General features: G+C 38.2%; 1 protein-coding gene across 3 annotated transcripts in view; it reads left to right on the top strand.

Annotated features, from left to right (window-relative positions):
* USP32 (ubiquitin specific peptidase 32) overlaps positions 1-14,880 on the top strand; it is a 223,153-nt gene that overhangs the window by 100,236 nt on the left and 108,037 nt on the right. For all 3 annotated transcript variants that reach the window (XM_010364086.2, XM_010364087.2, XM_030922582.1), the window contains 2 exons: positions 1,563-1,681; positions 8,252-8,411. In XM_010364086.2, the coding sequence (XP_010362388.1) occupies positions 1,563-1,681; positions 8,252-8,411 (279 nt within the window). The remainder of the gene's footprint in view (positions 1-1,562; positions 1,682-8,251; positions 8,412-14,880) is intronic.

The raw sequence follows: 14,880 nt of genomic DNA, 5'->3' as shown, positions 1-14,880 counted from the left end.
GCTTTTTTTTTTCTGTTTGTGCTTTTCTTTTTATAAGGGCAGCAGTCATATTATATTGGGTCCCACCCTAATGACCTCATCTTAACTTGATTATACCTACAAAGACTCTGTTTCCAGATAATCTCGCATACACAGGTACTTTAAGGTTAGAACTTCAGTATATCTTTAGGGGGATAAAGTTAAGCTTATAGCAGCAATATTTCAAACATACATATAATACGTATGTCCACCTAGCTTTACTATTTCTTAACATTGCATCCTATGTCCCTGATTTGATTTTTAAAAAATTTTCATTGTATCCCTTCATGATCCCATTCTGTTCTTCCCTCTACAGAGGTTACCACTTTCATGAATTTGGTGATTCATTTCTCATGCTGGCTGTAATACATTTACAACATGTTTATGTGTCCTTAAACATTGTCAACTACTTTGCAGTTTTGAAGTTTTAAATAAATAGTACACATTAGTTCCCCCTTATCTGCACAGATCTGTTCCAAGACCCTCCCAGTGGATGTCTGAAACCATAGATATTCCCAAACCCTATATATACTGTCTCTTCCTATACATACATATCTATGATAAATATTAATTTAAAAATTAGGCACAGTAAGATATTAACAACAATAAAATAGTACCATTATAACAACATACTATAATGAAAGTTATGTTAATATGGTTACTCGTGCTCTTAAAATATCTTACTGTACTCACCCTTCTTGTGATCTATAAGTCTGATAACCAAAATGGCCACTAAGTGACTAACAGGCAAATAGCATGTGGATACACTGGACGACAGGATCATTCAGGTCCCAGGTGGGATAAAGTGGGAGGCAAGAGATTTTATCATGTTACTCAGAACAGTGTTCAATTTAAAGTTTATTAATTGTTCATTTCTGGAAATTTCCATTTAATATTTTTGGACCTCTGTTAACCACAGGTGACTGAAACCTTGGAAAGCAAAACCATGGATCGGGGGTACTACTGTACTATACAGATGATTTTGTCATTTGCTTTTCCTCTGAATATTGTATTTTTTGATATTTATCCATCTTGAAACATATTTTAACTTCTATGTAGTATTTCACTGTGTGTATCTCATTTTACCTGTTCTCTTGTTGATAGACATTTACCTTTTTTTTTCTAAGTTTTGCTCTTACAAACAGTATTTCAGTAAACATCCTGTATTTTGTACGCAGGTATCAGAGTTTTTCAAAGATGGAATGTCTCTTGACCTTTTCTAGATTTTGCCAAATTACTCATGAAAGTGGTTGCAATAATTTATGCTCCTATTAACAGTGTATAAGAAAGAGGTCATGTTTGTCCTAGTCTTTGCTAACACTTTGTATTGTTATACCTAAAGACGTTTGCAAATTTGGCATGTTTGAAAATATACTATACTGCTGTTTTAAATTTTTGTTGCTGGGTTATTTTAAGGAATAAACTGTATTTATAAAGTGCTTGGCCCTAGTAATCACTCAGTTATTGTAGCTTTCTCTTTTCTCCCTACTTCCACCACGTATATTTGATCTTTTTAAGATTAATTTATTCTTTCTTTCTCTTAGACATTTTTAGTCTTTTTTCAAGTGAATCTGGGAACTATGTTATACGGGAAGAAATGGAAAGAATGCTCCATGTGGTGGATGGTAAAGTCCCAGATACACTCCGGAAGTGTTTCTCAGAGGTATATTTAAAGATTTACATTTTATCCCTTTTCCTTGACAAAGTATTAACTCTTAGTCGTGTAATAAGTTTTAAGTATGACAAACAGATGTTTATGTGCAGATTACTTTTGGTATTTTTATATTTATTGATGTTTCTATTTATGTGCTATTCCATGACTCTCATTACTGCTATATTTGTGAATCTGAAAATTTTCAATTCTACTGTAAAGGCAACTATTCATACTTAGAGTATAATGAAACACAATCCTATATACTCACATTAACACAGCAATACACACACAGACACACACATTCCTGCAGGAACCTGAAACAGTGCTCATGTTGTAGTGTCTTTGCTTTTCATCATGGATATCATTCATTCATTAGCCTTGAGCCATCTGTGACCTGTTTTATCAAGGCCTATTTTGTCATTTATTTTACCTAGTTGATTTACATAGTGAAATATTTGTGTTAAAAAATTGTCATCTTTGGGCCAGGCAAGGTGGCTCACACCTGTAATCCAAGTACTTTGGGGGACCCAGGCGAGAAGATCTCTTGAGCCCAGGAGTTCAAGATCAGCCTGGACAATGTAGCAAGACCCCACCTCTACCAGAGGGGGGAAAAGTCATTTTTTCTGTTTTCAAAAATAATATATTTTCATTGTGCCTTTATAGAAAAATTAAACAATAGAAGCAATTCAATGATAGAAAAAGTATCTTTTAACAGAGAGAATTATTTTATTTTTCTTTTCAGAGGTCTGCTAGTATGTGAAAAGTCCTCAGTGATTGTAGAGTAAACACATCCCTTTAGAAGTTCTGATTCCGCGGGACGCGGTGGCTCAGGCCTGTAATCCCAACCCTTTGGGAGGCCGAGGCGGGTGGATCACGCGGGGTCAGGAGATTGAGACCATCCTGGCTAACACGGTGAAACCCCGTCTCTACTAAAAAATACAAAAGAAAATTGGCTGGGCGTGGTGGCGGGCGCATGTAGTCCCACAGGCGAATGGCATGAACCCGGGAGGCGGAGCTTGCCTTGAGCCGAGATCGCGCCATTGCACTCCAGCCTGGGCAACAGAGCGAGACTCCGTCTCAAAAAAAAAAAAAAAAAAAGAAGTTCTGATTCTTTCATGCAGCACTGAGTGCTGCCCAGTTTCTTATGGGTGGCTTTTTGACACAATTCCGTTTCACCAGTATGACAGTCCTTCATTGTTCTTTGTTTTATCTGGGGAGTTAGCTCTGCCTTCATGACTGTATAGACATTGATTGTCCATATTTCAGTCATTTGCATGTATCTGGTTCTGATATATATTTGGACTGTCTATCATTAGTTTCTTACCCCTCTGGTTTTGAATATCTCCTGTGTTGATATCCCCTGGTGATATCTCTTTCTTGCTTTTGAGCTTAGCGTGCAGTTTTTGGTGGTGGTTGTGTTGTTAACATTTTATCCAGCATTTCCAAGTGTCAGGTGCAAAAGGATGCGCTTCCTGTGTTTTTGGTTCTGACATATTGACTGGAAGTTGCTGTGATAGCAATTTACGACTTCAGGGCAAACTGAGCTATGATTTGTGTTTGTTTCCCCATAATAAAAATTTGCTTGTAAGAAAAAAAGATAATCTAGCAAACCTGACTGATTGGATTTTTGACATAGATGTCCAAAACATTAATACTCTTTTTTCTTTTTCAGGAAGTATGATATTTTTTCATTTTAATAAGGTTTATGAAAACATTCTCATTTTTGTAGATGGAAACTAAGTGTGGTTGGCCACCCAGTACTCTAACAATTTAAGCACAATAGCAGGCACATGTATTAGCTGATAATTAGGGCTGTAGGGGAAAATAAAGTAGAATAAAGGAAGAAGGTGGTAATATCGAAAATCTGAATATTGTTATTTTATATAGAATGGTTAGGTCTGTCAGATAAGTAAGATTTGTGTAAAGAATTTGTAGCCAGTGAGAAAGAAAACCATGAAGATATCTGGGGGACTTTTCATCAAGAGAATATAGCAAAGACCTTGAGGTGGGGGTATAGTTGTATATCCAAGGAACAATAACAAGGCCAATTTAATTGGAATGGTGTGAACAGGGGAGTGGTAGGAAATGATTATATATTGTCCTACAGAACAGTGTGAGTCCTTTGACTTTTACCCTGAGTGAGATAGAAACCACTGGAAGGTTTTGAGTAGAGGAGTAACAAAATATGAGTTGCTTTTTTTTTTTTTTTTTTTTTTAACACGTGATAACTTTGGATCTTATGGGGAGTAGGTTGAACTGAGTCCAGTTGAGGTATCTGAATAATCCAGGCATGAGGATCGTGATTACCAAAGGTCAGTGATTTAATCAATCATTTAGATCATGGTATAGCAGTGAGGTAATGAGAAGTTTTTAGATTCTGCATTTATTTCAAAGGTAGAGTTGGCCTAGAATTTTTTCTTGTATTGATTATGGACTATGTGACAGAATGAGTAGAGGGAAGATGATTAGTATTTGGCCTGAATGGAGTTACCACTACCTGAGATAGCTAAGAGTAATGGAGAAGCAGGTTAAGGGGTTGGATGTCAAGAAAAATGTAATTACACTTGAGAATCCTATTAGGCACTCAAGTGGAGTTGTCAAATGTGATTTTTGATATATAAATTTGTTGTTGAGGAGAAAGGATTTGTTGTTGGCTTACAGGTGAGAATGAGATCATCTAGGAGTAAGTTTAGATAGAAAGCAGGTTGGAAGAGTGAGTCCTGTAATGCAGTGTTTAGAGTTTGAAGAGATGAAGAGGACTCAAAACAGATCAATAAGAAATGGCCTGCAGGAAAAGAGGATTAATAAAAGAGAATAGTGTCCTAGAACCCAACTGAGGCCAATGTTTCCAGAAGGAACGAGAACTCAACTATGTCAAATACCCTGAAAGGTCTAGTGAGTTGACCTTTGATCACTGAGAAGTGATCATTAAATTTGGTGACCTGCAGGTAGGTCATTGGTGTAGGTCCTGTGGAATTAAAAAATTGCTGGTGTCAGTATGCTAGATGGAATGTACTCATAAGAGGAAATTTTGATGGGAAGTTGGAATGCTTCAATTTCAGTAATGGGAAGAGGAAGTAACTATAATAAAGACATCATAGGGCTATGGTAATTAATGCCTAAGTTGGTGGTATTTTTAATAAGATTTTTAGAGAAGAAAAGATCAAAGAAATGTGAAGCTCATGTATATGGCTATTTGAATTGTTAGATACCTCTAGTTGGTATAAAACCAACCTTGTAAATGGGCTATTGGTATTTGATTCAACTATTTGATTTATTTGCCTGCTCTAGTATCTGAGTAGTGTGTCTGATGATTGTATGTAGAACCTTGCTATCCAAGTATTTATATTAGAATAGGTTAGTTCAGACCTTCAGTAACAATGCTTTGTGTTGTTTTTGTGTTTATACACATACACAAACAAAGAAAAGCACTTTAGGTAAAATATAAGGACCTAGTGCTTAGATTTAAGTGATATGGGTCTTAGCTTTTTCTGTCTTGTGCTTTATTATTACCCTTGACAGATGAAGTTATAAAGAAATCCACCTAGGTGTTGTATGAATTTTTCTTTGTCACTGACTTCTTTTAGGTTGTTGACTCTTAAAATGGAAATTTATATTTTATACTTGTCTTCTCTTTTTAGAAGAGATTCATGACTCAAAAACAAAAAATCAGATTTGACAGTGTAATTTTTGGTCTACCAGTTATGTGGAATGATTCCCAATTAGCAAGTGAACTTCAGAGATTACTTTGTATTTCACTTAGACAGGCAGTGTGCTAACTTTGGAGCCTGGACTACCTGAGTTCAGTCCTCTTTCTTCCACTGTATAACAGTACGCAAATTCCTTAACCTTTTGGTGTCTTTGTTTTCTTATGGTAAGATGGGGGTAATAATAGTGCCTTCTGTAGGGAGTGTTTTGAAGATTAAATTAGTATTTGAAATATTTACAGCAGTCACTAGGACATTGTAAACATTTGGTATTAGCTGTGTGTGAAGGTGGTAGAAGGGTCTACCTGGAGATAGCATCAGATCCCACAAGTTGAGGGATTAGTTCCACAAAACTGCCCCCTAGACATCTTCACTAGTGATCATGATTGATTAAATCATTGACCATTGGTAATGAGCCCAACTTTCAGCCCTCTCCCCTCCCTCCCTAGAGGTTAATCATTTTTTTTTTTCCTTTGGCCAGCCCCCATCCTGAGGCTATCTAGCAGCCTCCTACCCAGCCTTGGGTCAATTCATTAGCATGCAGAGTCATTTATCACTTTGGAGACTACAAGAATTTTAGGAGTTGCATGCCAGCAAAAGAGATGAAGACCAAATATGTATTTAACAATATCACAACCACTAATAAATTACAATTAAAAGATGCTATTGATTTTAAGACTTATCCCAATGTCAGAGATGTTAATGTGTGTAAAAATGTGCATCAGCTTGTAGAATTTATACTACTAAGCTTCTTTCTAGACTAAATGTGGGATACAGAAAGAATATGGGGAGGAACTCTCATTTCTAAACATGTTGGCAGTATACTCATATGTCCCTACAACATGTCTGAATGTCATTGTCAATGTCAAAATAAAAATGTATAGAGCATACATGCAGACTGGGTGGTCTTCAGTATGTCCAAATAACAAAGAGAAGTTTGGGAGTTTTCTAAAAAAGGGAGTGTTACATGTGGTCCTGAAAGAAAGTTCATTGGTGTTAGTAAAACTTTAGGGAGCTGGCAAACTCCAGTTGGTGGGCAATGGTGGTGGGCAGAATTAGTTGCAGCAAATCATCTCAGCAGCTGGACTTACAGAGAATTTATTTCAAGAGCAATGTATCCTGAATGCTTCTCCCCTGGGCCTGTTGACTCTGATTTAGTTATGACCCAATTTGTATGATCAACTTTCACACCATATTCTTCCATTCAGAAAAACAAGACTGTCAGTGTCTTGATTGCTTGGATTGCACTCACGTTAAATGTTCTGAAACTACCAGGCTGAGAGTATTGCCTCACTTAATAGGATGCTACTAAACAATGTAGATACGTTTCTACCATATCTCTTTTAGGTAACTAATTATTTGTATTCTTTTTTTTTTTTTTTTTTTTGAGATGGAGTTTCGCTCTGTCGCCCTGGCTGGAGTGCAGTGGCCGGATCTCGGCTCACTGCAAGCTCCACCTCCCGGGTTCATGCCATTCTCCTGCCTCAGCCTCCTGAGTAGCTGGGACTACAGGCGCCCGCCACCTCGCCCGGCTAGTTTTTTGTATTTTTTAGTAGAGACGGGGTTTCACCGTGTTAGCCAGGATGGTCTCGATCTCCTGACCTCGTGATCCGCCCGTCTCGGCCTCCCAAAGTGCTGGGATTACAGGCTTGAGCCACCGCGCCCGGCTATTTGTATTCTTTAACATGTCTATTAGGATTAGAGCTGCTCTAATCCTGACTGTCATTATTCATTGTATTTCTTTCTTTTTTTTCCTGATCAAATAGTTTAGGTTGTAACTTCATTGTATTTCCTTGTGAATTGCTTCTCCCTTTTTCTGCTTAGAAATACCTAGCTCCCACTAAACCTAGGATCTCTTGTCTTCCAAGCAAAGGGATTGGCTTGAACAACCGTATGATGCTCTTTTTCAGCCTGGATACTTTTCTGCAGAGATTTATCAAGACAAATACCTGGAAAGAAAGCAAAGAAACAGAAATCAACTTGCTTCTTTTTGTTCTCTGTGTGCATACATGTTTTCAGTGATGCCTTCTGGGATCCTGATTGTCTACTCTAGGAGGACACCTGGATAGTTGTTATTAATTCACAAATGAAATTTAAAGAGTATTTTAATTCCATACAGATTTAATTAAAATATAGTAACTCAGGCAGATTAAAGAGTGCTAAAGAAGAGGGATAAGGCAAATGAAAAATTGGGTTTATTAAATGTTTAAAGAAATGCAGATGGCTGGACACGGTGGCTCACGCCTGTAATCCCAGCACTTTGGGAGGCTGAGATGGGCAGATCATGAGATCAGGAGATGAAGACCATCCTGAGCTAACACGGTGAAAGCCCATCTCTACTAAAAAATACAAAAAATTAGCTGGGCATGGTGGCAGGCACCTGTAGTCCCAGCTACTCGGGAGGCTGTGGCAGGGGAGTGGCATGAACCCGGGAGGCAGAGCTTGCAGTGAGCCAAGATCACGCCACTGCACTCAAGCCTGGGTGACAGAGCGAGACTCCGTCTCGAAACAAACAAACGAACAAAAACAACAACAACAAAATGCAGTTTACTGATTTTGGGATATATTTTAGCAAACAAAATCTGGCTTATTGGCAGTGTGCTGCTTTACTGAACTGATGAAATAATTTGTAATTAACATACAGATTTTATGCAAGTAGAAGTTATGAAGTATAATTATTTTTTGAAACAGTTTGATTTCCATATATATATATATATATATATACACACACACTGCAGTGTTATTAGATAATCCTTCCTTTATAGATAGCAGAAAGGTAAATACCAACTAATTGCCAATTTCAGGTTGTGCAGGTTCCAAGTAAGATACCTTAAAATTTGACTAAACTTATGTTTTCTTGTTTTAATTTTAGGGTGAAAAGGTAAACTATGAAAAGTTTAGAAATTGGCTTTTTCTAAACAAAGATGCTTTTACTTTCTCTCGATGGCTTCTATCTGGAGGTGTGTATGTTACCCTCACTGATGATAGTGATACTCCTACTTTCTACCAAACTCTGGCTGGAGTCACGCATTGTAAGTAATGACATTTCATTGTTTTCTTTTTGCCTTTTTAAAAATATATAATTGACTGGTAATATGAGAATATGCTTATAAAGGAGAAATTTATTTAAATTTTTAAATTTTTTATGTTTTTGAGACAGGGTCTCGCTCTGTCCCAGGCTGGAGTGCAGTGACACCATTGTGGCTTACAGCAGTCTCAACATCCTGGGGTCATCCAATCCTCTCACTTCATCCTTCTGAGCCCCTGGGACTACAGGCATTCACCACCATGCCTGGCTAACTTTTTTTATCTTTTGTAGAGACTGCAGGGGTCTATGTTGCCTATGTTGGTCTTGAACTCTTGGGCTCAAGTAATCCTCCCACCTCAGTTTCCCAAAGTGCTGGGATTACAGTCGTGAGTCACTGCACCCAGCCGAGACTTTTTTTTCTTTTTTTTGAGGTGGAGTCTCTGTCGCCCAGGCTCAAGTGCAGTGGCGTGATCTTGGCTCACTGCAAGCTCCGCCTCCCAGGTTCACGCCATTCTCCTGCCTCAGCCTCCCGAGTAGCTGGGACTACAGGCGCCCGCCACCACACCTGGCTAATTTTTTTGTATTTTTAGTAGAGTCATGGTTTCACCATGTTAGCCGGGATGGTCTTGATCTCCTGACCTCGTGATCCACCTGCCTAAGCCTCCCAACGTGCTGGGATTATAGGCGTGAGCCACTACTCCCGGCCTGAGAAACTTTTTTTTGTCAGTATTTTGTTTTTTTTCAAAATGTAATAAAAAGAAATGTTGGGCATGGAAAATATAGCCCTCTGTGAATTGTCCTTAACTAAGCTGTATTAGTTTCCAAGGGTTGCTGTAACAAATTACCACAATTCATAAACTGAAACGAGACATTTAACTCAGTTTTAGCAGCTGAAATCAAGATGTTTTTATGACTGTATTCCCTCTGAAGTCCTGTTATAGAACTGGAGTTGGGTCTGCTTACCTGGCTCAGTAAAATCACATATCTACACCAGAGTTTTTGTAGCAGTAGAAAGGAAGACATTTATAGGGCATTAAGCAAAGAGGACCAGGTACATGCTCAAAGCGTGACCTCCCCAAGGCTCACGGGTAAGGGATTTTAAAGGCAAGGGTAACTTTCAGGAATGTAGAAGCTACAGGCAAAAATCATAAATCAATACATGGAGGATACTCATTGATTTTGGCCTAAAAGGGTAGGATATCTTGAAGGAGGAGCTTACAGGTAGGTAATAGGTAGGTAGACAGATTTAAAGGTTTTCTGATTTGCAATTGGTTAAGGAAGAGAAGCATCTTTTTAAAATTTGAGGTCAGCAGAAAAGAACATTAACTGGCTCATGGGTATGACTCCCTCCAGGCCCTTCAGGAAGAAATTAATTAATTAATTAATTTGAGATGGAGTATTACTCTGTCGCCCAGGCTGGAGTGCAGTGGCACGATCTCTGCTCACTGCAACCTCCACTTCCCAGGTTCAAGTGATTCTTCTGCCTCAGCCTCCTGAGTAGCTGGGATTATAGGTGTCCGCCACTTCGCCCAGCTAAATTTTTTGTATTTTTAGCAGAGAAGGGGTTTCACCATGTTGGCCAGGCTGGTTTCAAACTCCTGACCTCAAGTGATCCACCCGCCTCAGCCTCCCAAAGTGCTAGGATTACAGGAATGAGCCACCACACCCAGCCTGGGAAGAAATTTAGAACAAAGAAGGATGGTAAGCATTAGTCTTTAGTTCCCCTGTGGTCTAAGGTCTGATCAGCTCAGTGTGGGTTCTTGGTAAGGGAGGGGGTCTGTTCTTCTGAATGACAACTCAGGGGCACATATTAAGATGTTATCTTTAGTTGCTATAGGGAAATCAGACATCTTCTTTTAGGCTACTATTACTTTCTGGCTTAACAAGTTACTTATTTCTCAGGGCTGGCTAGATAGATGCCTAGAGTTTCACTTGAAGGAACTCAGGAATATCTTTTATTTCCATGCATGCAGGGACCCCGGGGCCCCTAGGCCCCTCGGCCTCTCAAAAGGTGCTTCCTGCTCTGCCTCAGTCCCTAGAAAAGAATTATTCCTTGCCTCTTCAATTTTTTGGTGACCCCAAGCATTCCTTGGTTTGTGGCAGCATCTCCCATTCTTTGCCTCTGTCTTCTCATGGCCTTCTCTATGTGTTTCTGTGTCCTTTCCTCTTTGGATTCAGGGTCCAAGATAAATCCAGGATAATTTTTACCTCAAGGTCCTTAATTCATTACATCCGCAAAGACCCTGTTTCCAAATAAGGCTGTATTCTGAGGTTCCGGATAGTCATGAATGTTCGGGAGACAGTATTCAATTCACTACACAGGCCTAAGTGTTAATTTCTACTGTTCTTCTTTCCATTGGATACAGAAAACTGTTAATACACTCTGCTTTTCCGTTTTTTTTTTTTTTTTTTTTTTTTTGGACACACAATCTCTCTTTTGCCTGGGCTGGAGTGCAGTGGTGTGATCTCAGTTCACTGCAGCCTCCACCTCCTGGATTCAAGCGATTCTCCTGCCTTGGCCTCCCAGGTAGCTGTGATTACAGGCATGCACTACCATGTCTGGCTAATTTTTGTATTTTTATTAGAGACGGGACTTCACTATGTTGGCCAGGCTGGTCTTGAACTCCTGACCTCAGGTGATCCACCTGCCTCAGCCTCCCAAAGTGCTGGGATTACAGGTGTGAGCCATTGTGCCTGGGCTGCTTTTCCTTATGCTTCTTTCTATCACTAAAATGCCTTCTCTTTTTCTTCTACCTGTTAAATCCTAACAATCATGCATGAAGACTTAAATCACATACCCTCTTTTTTTTCGTGAAACCTTTTCTTGCCTTATCAGAAATTATCTCTCATTTCTCTAATTCTGATAACACTTTACTTGTACCTTTCTTCAATTAATTTATCCCATTCATCTTTGTATTTTGGCTATTTATAGCATTTTGCTTATTTGTACATGTCATGTCTTCTAACTCATAGGATCCTTTCTGGCATAGGGGGTCTGCATTATTATTCTATCTTTCCTCCCTTGGGCCAAGCCTAAATATTTGTTGACTGAATAGAGGAATTTGGGTGTCAAGTGCTGTTTGTATCCATTGCTTTATATGACATATAACTTGACTACTGATTACACATCAACTACTTTCTCCCATTTTCATTCTGTTATTATTAAAAGTTCTGACTGGTAAGTTCTGGCATGAATAGGCAATAAGCTTCATTCTACTACTTTTCAGTGCCCTTGTCTTTAAGTAGGAAAGCCTTTTAAAAAATTATTTTGCTTAAAATATTGAGGGAACCTTTTTATACTCACTTTGTAAACTCTAACTTATCTTAGTTGCCAGTCATATGGATATTCTGTTGAACTTTCACTTTTATTTGTGATTGTATGGTAAATTATTTTTCTGTTAATATTGACAAGAGTGTGACTGCTTTCCTTAAATGCCTTGTTGTGTTAAAGAAAAAATTATTCTGATATTTGTTAAAACAGTAAGGAAGACATTATTCAAGACTATTGCAATTAAGGGTATTGCAGTAGGAGAGAGAGATAAGCTCAACTCTCAATATAACAACAACAAGTGGGGATTTATAGCCAAGAATTGAGGTGAGGTGGTCAGTGGATGGAAAAATTACAAAGACGAGACGTCAAAGGTAGGGGATTCTTGCTAAAATGGCCCCAGTTGAGGGGAATGACTATTGCTGGATTCTTATCTAAAACTGGTCTAGGATAAACCAATGACAGGAAGGGGACCAAGAATGAAACTTAGTAGAAGTGAGCTTAGAGGAACCTAAAAAATTTGGTCAAGGAGCTAGTCTTTGTCAGTTGATTAAAAAATTACTTTGAATGCAGAAGCTGCATATTGTCTGTTTTTGAAAGCACTGTATTAGTAGAGAAAACAAATTTATTTAATCAGTCAAATAATTTTCAATATGTTAAAAATGGCTACATTTTATTTGAAAATAATATTTTCTATTTACCCTTTTATTAATTGGGAAGTTTTTTGGATTTTTAATAGTATCTAAAAGTTAAAAATACTTTTGCCTTGTTAAGAAATCTTGAATTAGGCTGGGCATGGTGGCTCACACCTGTAATCCCAACAGTTTGGGAAACCGAGGTGGGTGGATCACAGGGTCAGGAGTTCGAGACCAGCCTGGCAAATATGGTGAAACCCCATCTCTACTAAAAAAAATATATACAAAAATTAGACTATAGGTGGCAGGTGCCTGTAATCCCAGCTACTCAGGAAGCAGAGGCAGGAGAGTCACTTGAACCTGGGAGGCAGAGGTTGCAGTGAGCCAAGATCATGCCACTGCACTCTAGCCTGGGTGACAGGGCGAGACTCTGTCTCAAGTAAAAAAAAAAAATCTTGAATTATTTGAAACAAGTATTCCTGTACATTCATTGTTTCACCTACAATAATGACCTTCTAATTCCTAATGATTATTTTCTTTTTAGTTTCATGTACCCCCTAACATCTCTGCAGCATTTTAACACTGTTGGCCAATCAGTTTTCTTCAAACTCTCTTCTCCTTTGACTTTTGAAACACTGTAGTTTCCTGATATTCTTATTATTTCATATGAGTTTTACTGTTCCCCTTTTACCACCTACTTTTAAAATAAAAGTTATTTTGAGCAGATCAGCCCTTCACTCTATTTTGTTCTTGAATGATGTACATGCTTTGCTTCATCACAGCCATTTCCATGCCTCACCTATCCTTCCTATCTTTGCAGGTGATACCTAGATGAACTTTTCTGCTTTTGAGGTATTTCTGAAACTGCAGATTCACTTTAATAAATGCCTCCTGGTTATATTTTCTAGCACCTAAATCTCATATCTAAAGCCAAATTCATCTTCCCCTGCCTCAATCCACCTAAAGGTATTTAAAAAAAAAAAAAGACAAACATGTTCTTCCTTCTGTGTTTTATATCCTGGTTGATAATATTTTTAATTCCAGTGTCTAACTTGACTCACTTTGACTTTTCCTTGTCAAGCTTCATATTAGATTCTATCCATCTTAACTCAGACATATTTCTTTCATCTTTCTTTCTTGGTGCCATCATTACAAATTTCTTATCTTTCTTGTTTTACTGCCTCTCAATGATATGAAAGTATGAAGGACAATTTTTTTTATGTATTTTTAATTCACATTAAATTGACATTGCATTTCTTTTAATTACTTCACTTCTCTGCTCAGAAACGTTTGTTTAAATTCCTTAACATGGCTTCAGAGTCTCTTAGTTTCCTATCCTTGACTTAATTTCCCATGCTCATTTCTCCTCACGTGTGTTCTCTGCCTCAACTACAGAGCACTGGTCAATATACCGTAACCACACCATGAACTTTATATTATAGCGACCCTATATACATCACTCCTTATCTTCCTTCGTTTAAGAATGTACCTCATCTTTCAACCCTTGACAATTGAGATGGTTCTTTGTCATCAAAGCCCAATTCAGATAGATGCTGCCTGTTCTTTCATGCTTGTCCATTTCTCTTTAATTTGAGTTAATTTATTTTACTATTTGCATTTCTGCAACACTTTATATTTCAATTAAAACAATTAATTTGCTTTTTGCCCTATCTCTAAGTCTGTTGGAAATGGCTTTGTTTACCCCAAGTTGCAAGCCCCTTGAGAATATGACTCAGGTCCTATTCCTCTGAGTTTTTCTTAGTTTAGTGGACTAAATGCATTTTATTGGATTGAACTGGATTGAAAATTTTTCAGCCTCTTGAAATGTACATTGTAAGTCTTGATTTAAACATTTAATTGCCTCCAGAGTGAGCAGAAGGTGTGTGTCCTCTTAGGACTGTAAGGCTAAAGCTGTACCAAGGGGAGAAGGACCAAGATAAATCATCATGTTTAAATAAGGTTTAACAACTTCATAAGCATGGGGATGTTCTCATAAAAGTTGACTATATTTGGCTGGGTGCGGTGGCTCATGCCTGTAATCCCAGCACTTTGGGAGGCCAAGACGGGTGGATCATGAGGTCAAGAGAATGAGACTATCCTGGCCAACATGGAGAAACCCCATCTCTACTAAAAGTACAAAAATTAGCCGGGTGTGATGGCATGTACTTGTAGTCCCAGCTACTCGGAAGGCTGAGGCAGGAGAATAGTTTGAACCCAGGTGGTGGCAGAGGTTGCAGTGAGCTGAGATTGTGCCACTGCACTCCAGGCTGGCAACAGAGCGAGACCCTGTCTCAAAAAAAAAAAAAGGTATACTATGTTTTTAGGGGGAAATGAATTATGATACTTACACATGTAAAGAACTGTCGAAAGTTGCAAAGTTCTAAGGTCTTCCTTCTAAAACTTTTGGTTAGCTAAATGATGGCAGATATGGAACGTTGATTAGCATTCAGTTTAGGCACGTGAAGAGTCAGTTTGCTTTAAATACATGTAGTGATTTTAACTGCTCTTACATTGTGCCCATTGATTTGCGTGGTAGCCATTGAAATAAATCAGTAGCGTATGGTAAAAGC

Source organism: Rhinopithecus roxellana, chromosome 19, assembly GCF_007565055.1.
Source record: "Rhinopithecus roxellana isolate Shanxi Qingling chromosome 19, ASM756505v1, whole genome shotgun sequence".
In the NCBI taxonomy this organism is placed as follows: Eukaryota; Metazoa; Chordata; class Mammalia; order Primates; family Cercopithecidae; genus Rhinopithecus; species Rhinopithecus roxellana.
Note: the sequence above shows the minus strand (reverse complement) of the source record. Positions and strands in the feature narration are given on the sequence as shown.